Source organism: Cupressus sempervirens, chromosome 6 (genome assembly GCF_028749045.1).
Source record: "Cupressus sempervirens isolate cs-2001-9-10 chromosome 6, ASM2874904v1, whole genome shotgun sequence".
In the NCBI taxonomy this organism is placed as follows: domain Eukaryota; kingdom Viridiplantae; phylum Streptophyta; class Pinopsida; order Cupressales; family Cupressaceae; genus Cupressus; species Cupressus sempervirens.
The window spans coordinates 177,661,590-177,673,650 of NC_143123.1; the positions used below are offsets into that span (position 1 = coordinate 177,661,590).

The following is a 12,061-nucleotide window of genomic DNA, read 5'->3' on the forward strand; positions in this document are numbered from 1 at the left end:
AATGTATATGTGATATTCCTCAAAAAATAAAAGATACAAAATTATGATACATTACATAATGACTTGCTTTGTAGAAAGCAAGAAGCCCTGATCAGAAAAGCCAAAAAAACCAAGACTTGTCAAAATAAGCCTATGTTGAAGAAGTCTATCTGTATACGTAGAATACTTTTAACAATGTCATCATCATCATCATCATCATCTCGTGTGTGTGTGTGTGTGTGTGTGTGTGTGTGTGTGAGAGAGAGAGAGAGAGAGAGAGAGAGAGAGAGAGTCCTATTGCTTAAGAGCCAACTTTTATCATCTTTTGTGTGAAAGAGGGGGAAATAAATGCCCCAAAAAAGTTTATGAATAAAGGGTGAGTATTTTTATATCAAGTCACTAGAACTCTAAAAAAATCATCATAGAGTGTGATGCCTTCAAATATATCAAGAATAAATATGTAAAATCTTGATGGTTGATTCTCGGTATAGTTTATTCAACTAGGAGACTACTAAAACGTTGAGGGAATGAATAGTCACCTGAATAAGAAAATGTTTGAAATGTAGAAAGGAAAAAAAAAGTGACAAGGCTAACCGTTCCATAAACTATTTTTAGCTCGCATTTAAACCTTTATACCTATAAAATATGAAAATACCTAAATGAGTTTTTTCATTCAACTTATAATAACCAATATGCATATTGTTAGCACACAAATTTGTGTCCTCAATTTTAATACCATGTATATCACAATTTTGATATGTTCAAAGATGATTACAATTTGATAAATATTTTTTAGAACTATTCCTTAATTTAGGTTATAAATTATAGGTGTTTTTTTTTATAGTAAACATCTAGTTATATTTTTTATATGTAAGACTTATTTTAGTTATGAAAAATAATATTTTAAATAAAATAATTAGATTATATCATATCTACCTTTATATAACATATTAAAAATATTTAAGTATTAGATTGTACTTGGGTTTTTTAAATGCTTTTGACAATTCTACCCACCCAAACAACCCATACGAATGGGATTTCACTGCCCCATTGGATGATTTCTTGGGCTTCAACCTTACCTAATATAACATTTGTAGTTGCTTACCCATTGTTAAATGTGGCTGCAAAGATTGTTGTTGTTGGTATTTGAGGTGGTGGGGTTTCCACTTATGGGGGTATTAAGCATCCTCCCCACAAAAGTTTTTTATTTATTTAAAAATCTATTATTGGTGATGTATAGAGTTATGCCCTTAAAAAATGTTATTACTATTCTTCCAAAGTTGAAAGTTTGACTTATTTTATGTGCCAAGACATTCCTTATGATAGTATGTGGTCCACATGTTGTGGATAAAATAGATTTCTACCAACATCATGGATTACTTTATAGATTCAATGGTATTTAGCCTTCTTTTCTAAATCTACATTGCTAGATAACAAATTCTCGATGATCCTTAGTCTTTGGTAACACTTAGACTCTATCTTGTGCAAAAAATTTATTTTATTTTATTATTATTGTATTTTCTTATTTTAAAGATCGTAATTTGGTGCTAGGCAAACTATGGATTTGAGTGAATCGTCCTCTTTCAACCAAAGATAGTCTTCTTCAACCCTCTTACTAAATCACTCGATGTGCATTGAGTATGTATTCATCTCCCCAATATCCCACTTTGTTTTTAGGAGACTTTCGCTTTAAGACAATTGGAAACTCTATTGGCCATTTCTTGAAGGTGTACAAGGCTATGGCTTCATTGGGTTGTTTTACTTTCATTTGCATTTTAGTTGACATAGATGTCTCCATACCACGTTTCCACGAAGCGATATTCATGGTTGACGATATGCATTGCACTCTATTGTTGGATTACGAGGGCCTCTTCCTTCAATGTTGAGGATGCTTCACTACTCGACATTGGATTATTAGGGCCTCCCCTTTTGCATTGTAAAGGTGTTGCTACTTGTTGAAAGGATGAAAATGATGATAATTTGACCATCAAAGCTATAGATTCTCCCTTTGATTCTACCTCTAACAATATGACCTCCCCCAAGGGTAACACTCCTGCAAAATGACCACCTTTGATTCAATGGGCCTAACTCTACCTCTTGCTACTAGTGTAGTCCCTTCCAACTTCATAAACCCTTCTCAAGCTGCTAATCCTAATCTACTCCAACCTTTGGTAGATGATGTGTAGTGTTGTGAACACTTTGTTTCTATTGTTTTTTGTTCCACAATGGAGGTTCCAATACCGTGTAATGGGGACCCTATTAATATTATCTCTTAGATAGTTGTCCATTGATGAAGGAAGAATCACTCCATCTCTCATTCTTCTCTTATTGTGAGTGAGTTGGCTTCCTAGTCTTGATGTGGGTTACTAGTTGTGTTGCTATTACATTGTTAATTATATGTTCTTGACCTTGTAAATCACTCACTTGCAATAGATAACATCTTTATTAATGTTATATTGATCTCTTTATGCATTTTAGCTATTATTACGTAAGGGTTAGCCCCCTTGCTAGGTTGTTGAACTTAATCAAAAACCTATTTAAAATATAAAAGATACGTTTAAATATCATAAACAATGAGAAAACGTGTTCAAATCAAAAGTCATTCTTTGGCTATAATGTTATAAATAAAAAAATTACAACATCAAAATCGTTTATAGATTGGAATTACAATGTCATATATAAAAAGATCTACACTATCAAAATCATCTAGAGGTTGAAACTGGCCAAATCAGACTTCTCTTGAATCTAGAGGAAACACATAATCAAGAAACATGCAACATTTTCACCAGTCAAACTTAACAATTCAAGCTACAACACTTCCATATTAATACTACTTTCCCATCATGGTATTCACAAAAAAATTATTTGAAAAATCATATATTCAATTGAGATAATAAAAATTTCTTACTTTTCCGTGCACAAGGTCATCACATAAACAATTTTAATATAACACCACCTAATATAAGAAAAAATACTCAATGCTTTGACCATTATAACCACCTAGTATATTTTTACAAATGCCAAAAGAAAAACTAAACTTCGACATACAAGCGCAAGCGAAATTGTGGAGTGATAAAATTATGCTTTATGTTAAGGATAAACCATTTGCTTATAGAATTCTATAGAAGAAAATATAAGGCTATTGATACCTAGCACTCTCTTAAAAAACCTATGAAGTTCATTACACTCGTATATAAATCAATAGAATAGCAACTCACTTGTGCATAAACAAAGGTGCTGATATCAGATCTTCTAAATGTAGAACTTGATAATATACAACTACTCTCATAAATAGATACATCATTTCATTAATGTATAGAATTTGTATTGCATGCCCAAGAAAAAAGTTAGCTCGAGCATGGCAAAGAAATTTATGATACATCTTGTATAAACTTGCAGTGTATAACAGTTTTCATAAGCTCATATTATTCAAATATAGCAGAATATAAATTTTAATGTTACATTTCAGAAATAATAAAAGCTTTAATTTGAATTTGGCTAATGCCAATGACTCAGTAAGGAAGTAAAACTTTGGCCTTTGGCTGGTTAACTGCAACTTGATTTGCAATTTTTCGAACAGCTACCTACGATCAGGAACTATTTAAACCAAGCGACCTAAAAGAGGTATATAATAACAGTTTCCTTCAGCTTAGTAACATGTTAGCAGGATAATGATTGTAGGGACTTAAATAGCAACAGAAGACTTGTCCTCCCAACATATGGACTTGGTTCCAGTCTAGCTAGTCGTTCCTTGATTAACTAATAATGCTCGCTAAGAGAGCCTGCATGGAAGGATTCTTTGTAACATCCATAATGATGTTCATTTTAGTCCTGCAGAAAATTGCTGAGTGAATTACATTTCAAGGATGCAATAAAGTAACACATTAATGATTAGAGGAATATTAAGATGGTGCTTACTGATTCTGCAAAATATTCTGAAACCAATTTGATGTTCGTATTGCCTGTCTGATTGATGGGTAATTAACCATCAATCGGACACATCCTATAGGAAAATATCAAAAAATTAGTACAAGGTTCTCAAGGAAAAAGAAAATCTACAATGGTTTCCATTGAAGTGGACAATGGACTCCAAGAAAACTACATTGTAGAGAAAAAATCTTACAAGAAACATTAATTGCATACATACCTGAGACTGTTATGTCACATAGGTCTTGATTATCTGCTAGAATTGCTGATTTTTCATCCTGCACAACAAATCAGAGGAGCTGCCACTCAAACAGACTGGCAAGGAGAAATACTCTCAACTTTCTTCAATAGGAAACATCTCTACACTTTAAGAAATAATTACCTGCAGAAAAAGCTCCAAACCTCGAGTGATGAGTTCAGAGAATGTAGACAGATATCGGATATCAAACTCGGGAATCTTTGCCAAAGAATTTTCACTTGACAGATCAAGGACCAAAGTGCATGTACATGCAGCCATAGCAACTACCATGGAGTCATTATGTTTGGCTGCACCAAATGGATAAAAAAATAGGTCCAAGTCAAACATACCACTGGACACAAATCTAAAAAACAATTAAGCACAACAGTGAAAACACTTTTAAGAGTCTTAAGTAGGGACATCTGGGTTCAAAGAGAGCATGTCCAATTCCATGTAGTGCAGAGTCCATTGTGGGAATATTTCAAAAAAATGTTGAGCATATAAGAGATTTCATGCAAGCATATCACAACTATTGTTTATGGTGATCTTTCAATTCTATAAATTATCAGACTGATCACATTAGTTGTTATATTAAAGGATTTTGCAGTGTTAAGGCTCTTTGCATCTTCAGCTATGTAACACGACTTGCAGAAATTTGTTATAGTTACTACTTTCTATCTAACTCCATACCTTTCACACTCTAAAAATTTGACGAGTTCAATAATTATGTAGCCTGTTTACGATAATTTTGTGGAAGTTTTTGAATTGTGTTGGATTCAAGTAAACATATGGATTTGTACGGGTAAGAACCCCAGCTGGCTATATCCTTAACAATCATCAATTTTCCTTTGCTAATCAATAGTCTAACATTTCATCAAACATTTGACAATCTTTACTGTTATTGTTGCAAATTTGATAATCTGATTTTCAAAATTACACTAGAGAATGCAATTGGGCACTTACAATTTCAGACCCATTTATTACTAAGAAGTTTGTATGAATGCCAACATTAATTCATAATTCTGCCCTACGAACTGTGCAATTATATAATTATAATTTATAAAAGAAAAACAATTTGCTCCAGCTTGAATTCATACCAACAATGTTTCAAACAAATAGTAGCAACAATAATATTTTAAATGCCAAGAACCTGAAAATATAGATTGGCTTTGACATTTAATTTGCAGTCCAATGTGAGCCTACAACAACCCCAATAATATATATCGTAGGCCATATAAATTGAATGCAGCTCTTGAAAATTGTAACACGGCCCCTCAGAAATGTCACACAAACCCTCCTCAGGTGAACATGACTCTGCAATTGATAAACTGCTGCCCTATAGTGAAACAATAGGCCTGTAACATTCATATTGAACTCCCAGCCAGGATGTAGAAGCATAAAATTAATATTTCAGCTTTCAATTCGCTCTCCACAATCCAATCTTCAACACTTGTTCAATCAACTTCTCAATAATAGTAGATACAGTAGAGAAGCAATCACAATTTGCTTTACCTCAATAGCAAATTGCAAGATAAACTCAGAATCTAACCCTTATGCTTCAGCAAGGGCACAAAACCATAGACTCAAAATTGTCACAAAGACAACAAGCAAAGAGATAAACAAATAATCGAATGCTCTACTCATCAAATGGGCTCATATTTATAATCTCCAAATGGCACAAAGTTTCCCAAATGAACTTCACTTAAGAAGCTTCCCACACACAACATTAAAATATGATAAAGTGCCATTATAAACTAATTTATTAATTGTTTTTGGCTCTAAAAATGACCTTTTACACCATAACTTCAAATTCTGACATGTAAGGCCACTGTTTCTTGTTCCCGTGATTTAAAACTTTTCGTCCCAATTCCAACGAGCTATGACACTGAGGTGAGAAACCAACAACACTAACAAAAATAGCAACCTCAATGTATTTAGATGAATAATATTAATTCACTGGTCTTGCGAAAACAATTGAAGAAGCATCAGATTCGAAATCTGACAACACTAAAGTGATCCTGATGATGAAAGACAATGAATGAACCTGACAAGTTGACTTACTATAAATAGACGCTCCCTCCAAGATTCTTGGAGCCCAAACCGAAAGCCCGAAATAAAAACTGAGAGCATCCTCCAACTCCTTTGACTTAACTGAGCTCATCGGAACCAACAGATTGACTTACTATAAATAGTAAGACCCTTAAATGGAGCCAAAACACACCATAGGCTGCTGGAAAGCCTATAACCACACAACTAAGACCCTCAAATCCTATTGTCAGCTCGCAAGGGTCGCGATGGTGAACTGACTTGGCCAACTATAGGAACCTGCTAAAAATGGGGACATTACACTATGGAAGATATCATTCATTCACTTTATTTTTTCTTCTCTACTATCTGAATGAGAGTTGTGCATTCATTGAAATGATAAATGATTATTGTACAATATTAAATAAAGGAGAATTATACCCCTTAAATAAGCAATTATAAGATCTTTCCATAACAAAAACTTAAAACGATTGAGAACTAAAGACAGAATAAAACATTACTAAACTAACTAAAAAGCTTAAAGATCACAAAGTTACTAAATCTGACTTACTAACTTAAAAGAAAGCCACCTCCATGGCCATTTGTTACATCCCAAATTTTGCCTCATTTAAAATGTTCATATAACCATTGAGGTTTCATGTGAAGTCAATTGACAGGTAAAATTAGTTATGATCATGTGAAATGGTAAGATGGTTATTTGTTATAATTTCATGTGAAGATGACATGTTAGTTAATCGTTATGATGTTACTATGATAATTGCTATCTTGAAATCATGGAAAAGTCGCTTGTTCATTATAAATTCATGGGAAATGAAATGGTGATTAGCCGTTAGGATGTTTTATGAATAATAACTTGTTATAGTAATTTTGATGAATATGTTATTATTGTGGAGAAATTTCTTTTTGCAAGAGGACGTCGAAGGGGGGAGCATTGCCAGACAAGAATTGGGCGAGGGACACCAATTCGCCTATAGGTTGACAGATATGAATCCTAACCACCAAGGCCAAGGGGTAAACGGCTAGGCAAGCAAGAGAATACTATGGATTACCATGAGCTACCCGGTCAATAAATATGCATTATTAAAAATATCACTAAACATTAAATTTAAAATGTGTTATCTTATAATTGTATAATCTTAGAGCTTCCGTGATGTTATGCCTTAATATAATAACACAATAATATCTACATATGCTTGCATATGTATATACACATGTATGCATGCGTAAATCCAAATGAGATGTACATATATGTCCACTTCTTATTATATATTTTGATATGTTGTTGGATTATCACGCATATGTATATACATGTGTATGCACATAAACAAGTATAGGTGGGTATAGCATGCTAATATTATATTGAGACATTAATTGAGCTATTTTTATTCCTTGGCCATAGTTTCATTATATTAAAATAATCTTTATGTTTCTGTTTTTAATGCTCACTATTGTATCTTATTATATCTGTAAATATTAGAATGTTTCTAATATTTAGGTGTAGTCTAGAATAGAATGTTCCTATTCTATTCGACTCTCCTCTTTGCATATATAGATCATTTTGATCTCTGATTAATCAATCAAGTATTCTGTCATTTACGTTTCTAACATGGTATCAGAGCCTAATTCTTAAATTTTTTCAAAAATCATAATTTCTTCTTTGAGATTATCAAACCCATTTTCGAAATTATTTTTCTGTGATCCTTAATTCATTATATCAAAATCCTCTAATTTTCAAACAAGGGTTTTGTTTGAGGGTTTGTTGAAAATCTCTTACAAAACCGCAATTTTTTTTTAGCTCATTACTAGAAAATCATCTACAGCTTGCGAATTCATTGTCACTTGGAAAATCGTGACTTCAAATTCATGCTTTTTCTGTGCATTCGAGTCTCTCTCAGCCACGATTTGGTACCCTATTTTCGCATTTTTTAGGGTCTCGTTTTGATTGCAAATCACGACATAAATCATGCCTTCTTTTCTCCAAGTCGCGCACATCTAAAGCAGCTTGCATCCAAAATTTTTTTGAGGCTCAAAAATTGCGTTTTTTACAACTTGCACAATTTCTTCTTTTTTTTTCCTGCAAATATAGTTGCAACCTTCACCCAATGCTTGTCGCCTCTGCATTCCCACCTATTCTTAGTCATTTTTTTGCAATCAGTTCTGTCCAAATCTACCATTTTCTTTGCTTATTCGACCTCCCTGGCCACTAACTGTTATTCTGCTCGAAACCCTAGTTTTTGACCTTAGAAAATCTTTTTGCTTTCAAATTCTTGGTGGGTTTTTCGAGATCTCAAATGGGCTTCATCATATTTTTGTGAGTGCCTCGATTTTCGAGCCAACAGATCCGGATTTCGGCAGCGTATTATTTTTGGGTTTTTTGAGCTCTCATTTGTGTACTCCAATTTTTCTGGGTCTTTCATTTTATCACCTCGAAGTTTGTGCCATTTAAGATATTCGCATATTATGAGCATTTGTATCAGCAACATCAGAAGTCAGTCAATTAAAAGGCAAAAATAATCTATCTATCATGCCTTTATGGCCAGCATACCTGCAGATCATGTGAAATCTTCTGCTTGGTATATAGATTCCAGTGCCTCCCGACATTTCACTCACAGGTGTGATTGGTTTGTTGAATTCACTCCCTATTCTGACTTAGTAATCTTTGGAGGCGGCGAAGAATACAATATTGTCGGCAAGGGCAATGTTCAGATAGTCCGAAGGAAAAAGACTCATGTTCCTCAATGTATGTTATGTTCATGGCATGAAACATAATCTTCTGTTTGTTAGTTAGATTATAAAGCACTCCCCTAAGTTGGATGTAGTTTTCAATGGAAATAAGTGTTCGATTATTGATCGTGCTTCTCGCACTACACTTGCTGTCAATCTTGAGGATCATGGTATTTATAGGCTTGTAGATTCAAGTGATTCCCTTGAGCATGCCTTCATCGCCAAATCATCTGCTCTCAACAGCCTCTAGCATCAGCGATATGGTCACCTAAACATTCAATATCTAGCGCAACTGGCTAGGGATAATTTAGTCCATGGCCTACCTGATATCCAAACCTAGAACCATCGCGTTTGCGGAGCTTGCCAAGCAGGGAAGCAACATAGGACACCATTTAAGGATGGTGAATCATGGCGGGCATCTAAAGTACTCTAGCTGGTCCATGCTGATGTATGTGGTCCTATGAATACTCCTTCTGTTACTGGGAATAGATACTTCTTACTCTGTGGATGATTTTAGTCGCAAAATGTGGGTATATTTTCTTAAGCAAAAATCAAATGCTTTTCCTGTATTTCAACAGTTTAAATTAAAGCTCTAGTAGAAAAAGAGTTTGGTTCCTCCATCCGTACTCTTAAGACCGATAATGGGGGGGAATTCTGTTCTTCTGCCTACTCTGCCTTCTATACTACTCATGGCATTAGACGTCAGTTCACCACACCTCACACCCCTCAGCAAACGGTGTTGTAGAGCGTCGAAACTGTACCATCACAAAAATGGCTAGGGCTATGCTAGAACATAGAAATGTTCCTAGAAAATATTGGGCAGAAGCAGTATCCACAACTGTCTATCTTCTTAATTGGTCACCCACCCTTGTAGTTAACCATTAGAGTCCTGAGGAAGCCTAGTTTGGTCGCAAACCTAGGATCAACCATTTGAAAGTTTTTGGCTCTCTAGCATATGTATGGATTCCTGATGCCAAACGCACTAAGTTGGATTCCAAAAGCCAGAAACTCATGTTTACAGGATACAATCACACACATAAGGCCTACAGACTGATTGATGTAAATACTGATCGTTTAATCTTTAGTCGTGATGTTGTGTTTGATGAGGAACTTAGACCATTCTCGTTCTTTGCCTCTTCGCCACATTCCGAGATTCAGTCTTCAACAATCTCTGACTTGGCTTCTTCTATTTTATGAGTCATCTGATGCTACTGATACACCACCTCAGCCACTTCTAGATAATACAGCTTTTGCTCCTACTCCTCATCTAGCTATTTTGACAGCATCTGATATTAGCTCCTCGACTCTTCGGCCAAAATGGTGGGCTCAAACGATAAGTGATCTTCGTCCTGATGAACTCATTGAGGGTAGAACCTCTAGAAATAAGAGCATTCAGCACAACACAGTTAATATTGCTCTTATGGCCAACATCCACAGTATCCTTGAGCCCCAGATATATGCAGAGGCCAAAGAAATTCCAGAATGGGAACAGGCAATGGATGCTGAGCTTCAAAGTCTTCAAAAGAACCACACCTGGGTTCTTTCAAATCTCCCTCCTGGGAAGAAACCCATTAGCTATAAATGGGTCTATAAGGTCAAGTATCATGTAGATAGTACCTTGGACAAATACAAAGCCAAACTTGTTGCTCGAGGATTCACCCAACGTGAAGGCATTGACTATGAGAAGACCTTTGCTTCAACATCCAAGATGAGCACTATTCGCATTCTTCTTGCCATTGCAACTTGGTATGGTTGGAAAGTTCACCAGATGGATGTGAAGAGTGCTTTTGTCAATGGTGAATTACAGGAAGAAGTCTACATGACGCAACCCCCAGGGTTCAAGGTTGCCGGTTTGGAACCAAGAGTATGTAGACTCCAGAAGGCCCTCTATGGTCTTAAACAGGCCCCTAGGGCTTGGTACATAAAGATTGATTAGTACTTGGTTGCTCAGGGATTTCAGCATAGTCTGTTAGATAGTAATCTGTTTATTAAACACTTTGGTAATGATATTTTTTTTCTTGTTGTCTATGTGGATGATTTGATCATTACTGGGAGTTCAGAACATTTGATTTCAAAAATCAAACAGGATCTATGTGGAACTTTTGATATGATAGATCTCGGATTGCTTCATTATTGTTTAGGTATTGAGGTTTGGCAGACTAACAACAATATTTTTTTGTCTCAGTCCAAGTATGCCAGAAATTTGCTTGATAGGTTTCGAATGCAGGATTGCAAACCTACCTCCACTCCTATGGAGACTGGTCTGAAATTGTTCGCACAATCTGATTCTCCTCCTATAGATGAAACACTTTTCAGGTAGCTAGTAGGTAGTCTCATCCACCTTACTACTACTAGACCTGATCTCAATTTTGCAGTCAGCTACATCTCACAGTTCATGACGAACCCAAGACTGATCATTGGATTGCAGCGAAATGTGTTACATGGTACTTCAGATTATGGTCTTCTTTACACAAGGAGTACTACTCCTCAGCTTAGTGGATTCACCGATTTCAACTGGGCCGGCTCAGTTGATGACAAGAAATCTACTTCTGGCTATGTGTTCAGTATCAGATCTACAACAATTACTTGGAGCAGTAAGAAGCAACAGGCACATGCACTCTCCTTTCCTCACGCAGGTTCGACTTCTTTGTTTTTCGACAATCAGGGAGTACTCAAACTTGCCAAGAACCTAGTGTTTCATGAATGAACCAAGCACATAGAGCTTCATTGCCGTTACATCCGACAATTAGTAGAAGATAGATCTATTCAGTCACTCTATGTCCCTACCTCAGAGCAACCAGCGATATTTTCACAAAACCCCTTAGTCTTGACAAGTTTGTTAAATTCAGAGGATCTATTGGTGTTATAAATAGATTGAGCATAAAGGGGGGGTATTAAAATAATCTTTATGTTTCTGTTTTTAATGCTTATTATATCTCTGTAAATATTAGAATGTTTCTAATATTTAGGTGGAGTCTAGAATAGAATGTTTCTATTCTATTCGACTCTCCTCTTTGTATATATAGATCATTTTGATCTCTGATTAATCAATCAAGTATTCTGCCATTTACGTTTGTAACACATTATTTTATTTGGGCGGCCATATCTCTATTATATTTTTCATCGACCCTTATGATAATCGGTGGC

General features: G+C 35.1%; 1 protein-coding gene across 1 annotated transcript in view; it reads right to left on the reverse strand.

Moving 5' to 3' along the window:
- Positions 1-3,264: 3,264 nt before the first annotated feature.
- LOC149551825 (neurochondrin family protein) overlaps positions 3,265-12,061 on the reverse strand; it is a 255,668-nt gene continuing 246,871 nt past the window's right edge. Inside the window, exons 16-19 of the mRNA XM_089787327.1 lie at positions 4,289-4,452; positions 4,127-4,184; positions 3,898-3,982; positions 3,265-3,810 (exon numbers count right to left, since the gene is read on the reverse strand). Coding sequence (XP_089643453.1) covers positions 3,735-3,810; positions 3,898-3,982; positions 4,127-4,184; positions 4,289-4,452 — 383 coding nt within the window. The 3' untranslated portion in view covers positions 3,265-3,734. The remainder of the gene's footprint in view (positions 3,811-3,897; positions 3,983-4,126; positions 4,185-4,288; positions 4,453-12,061) is intronic.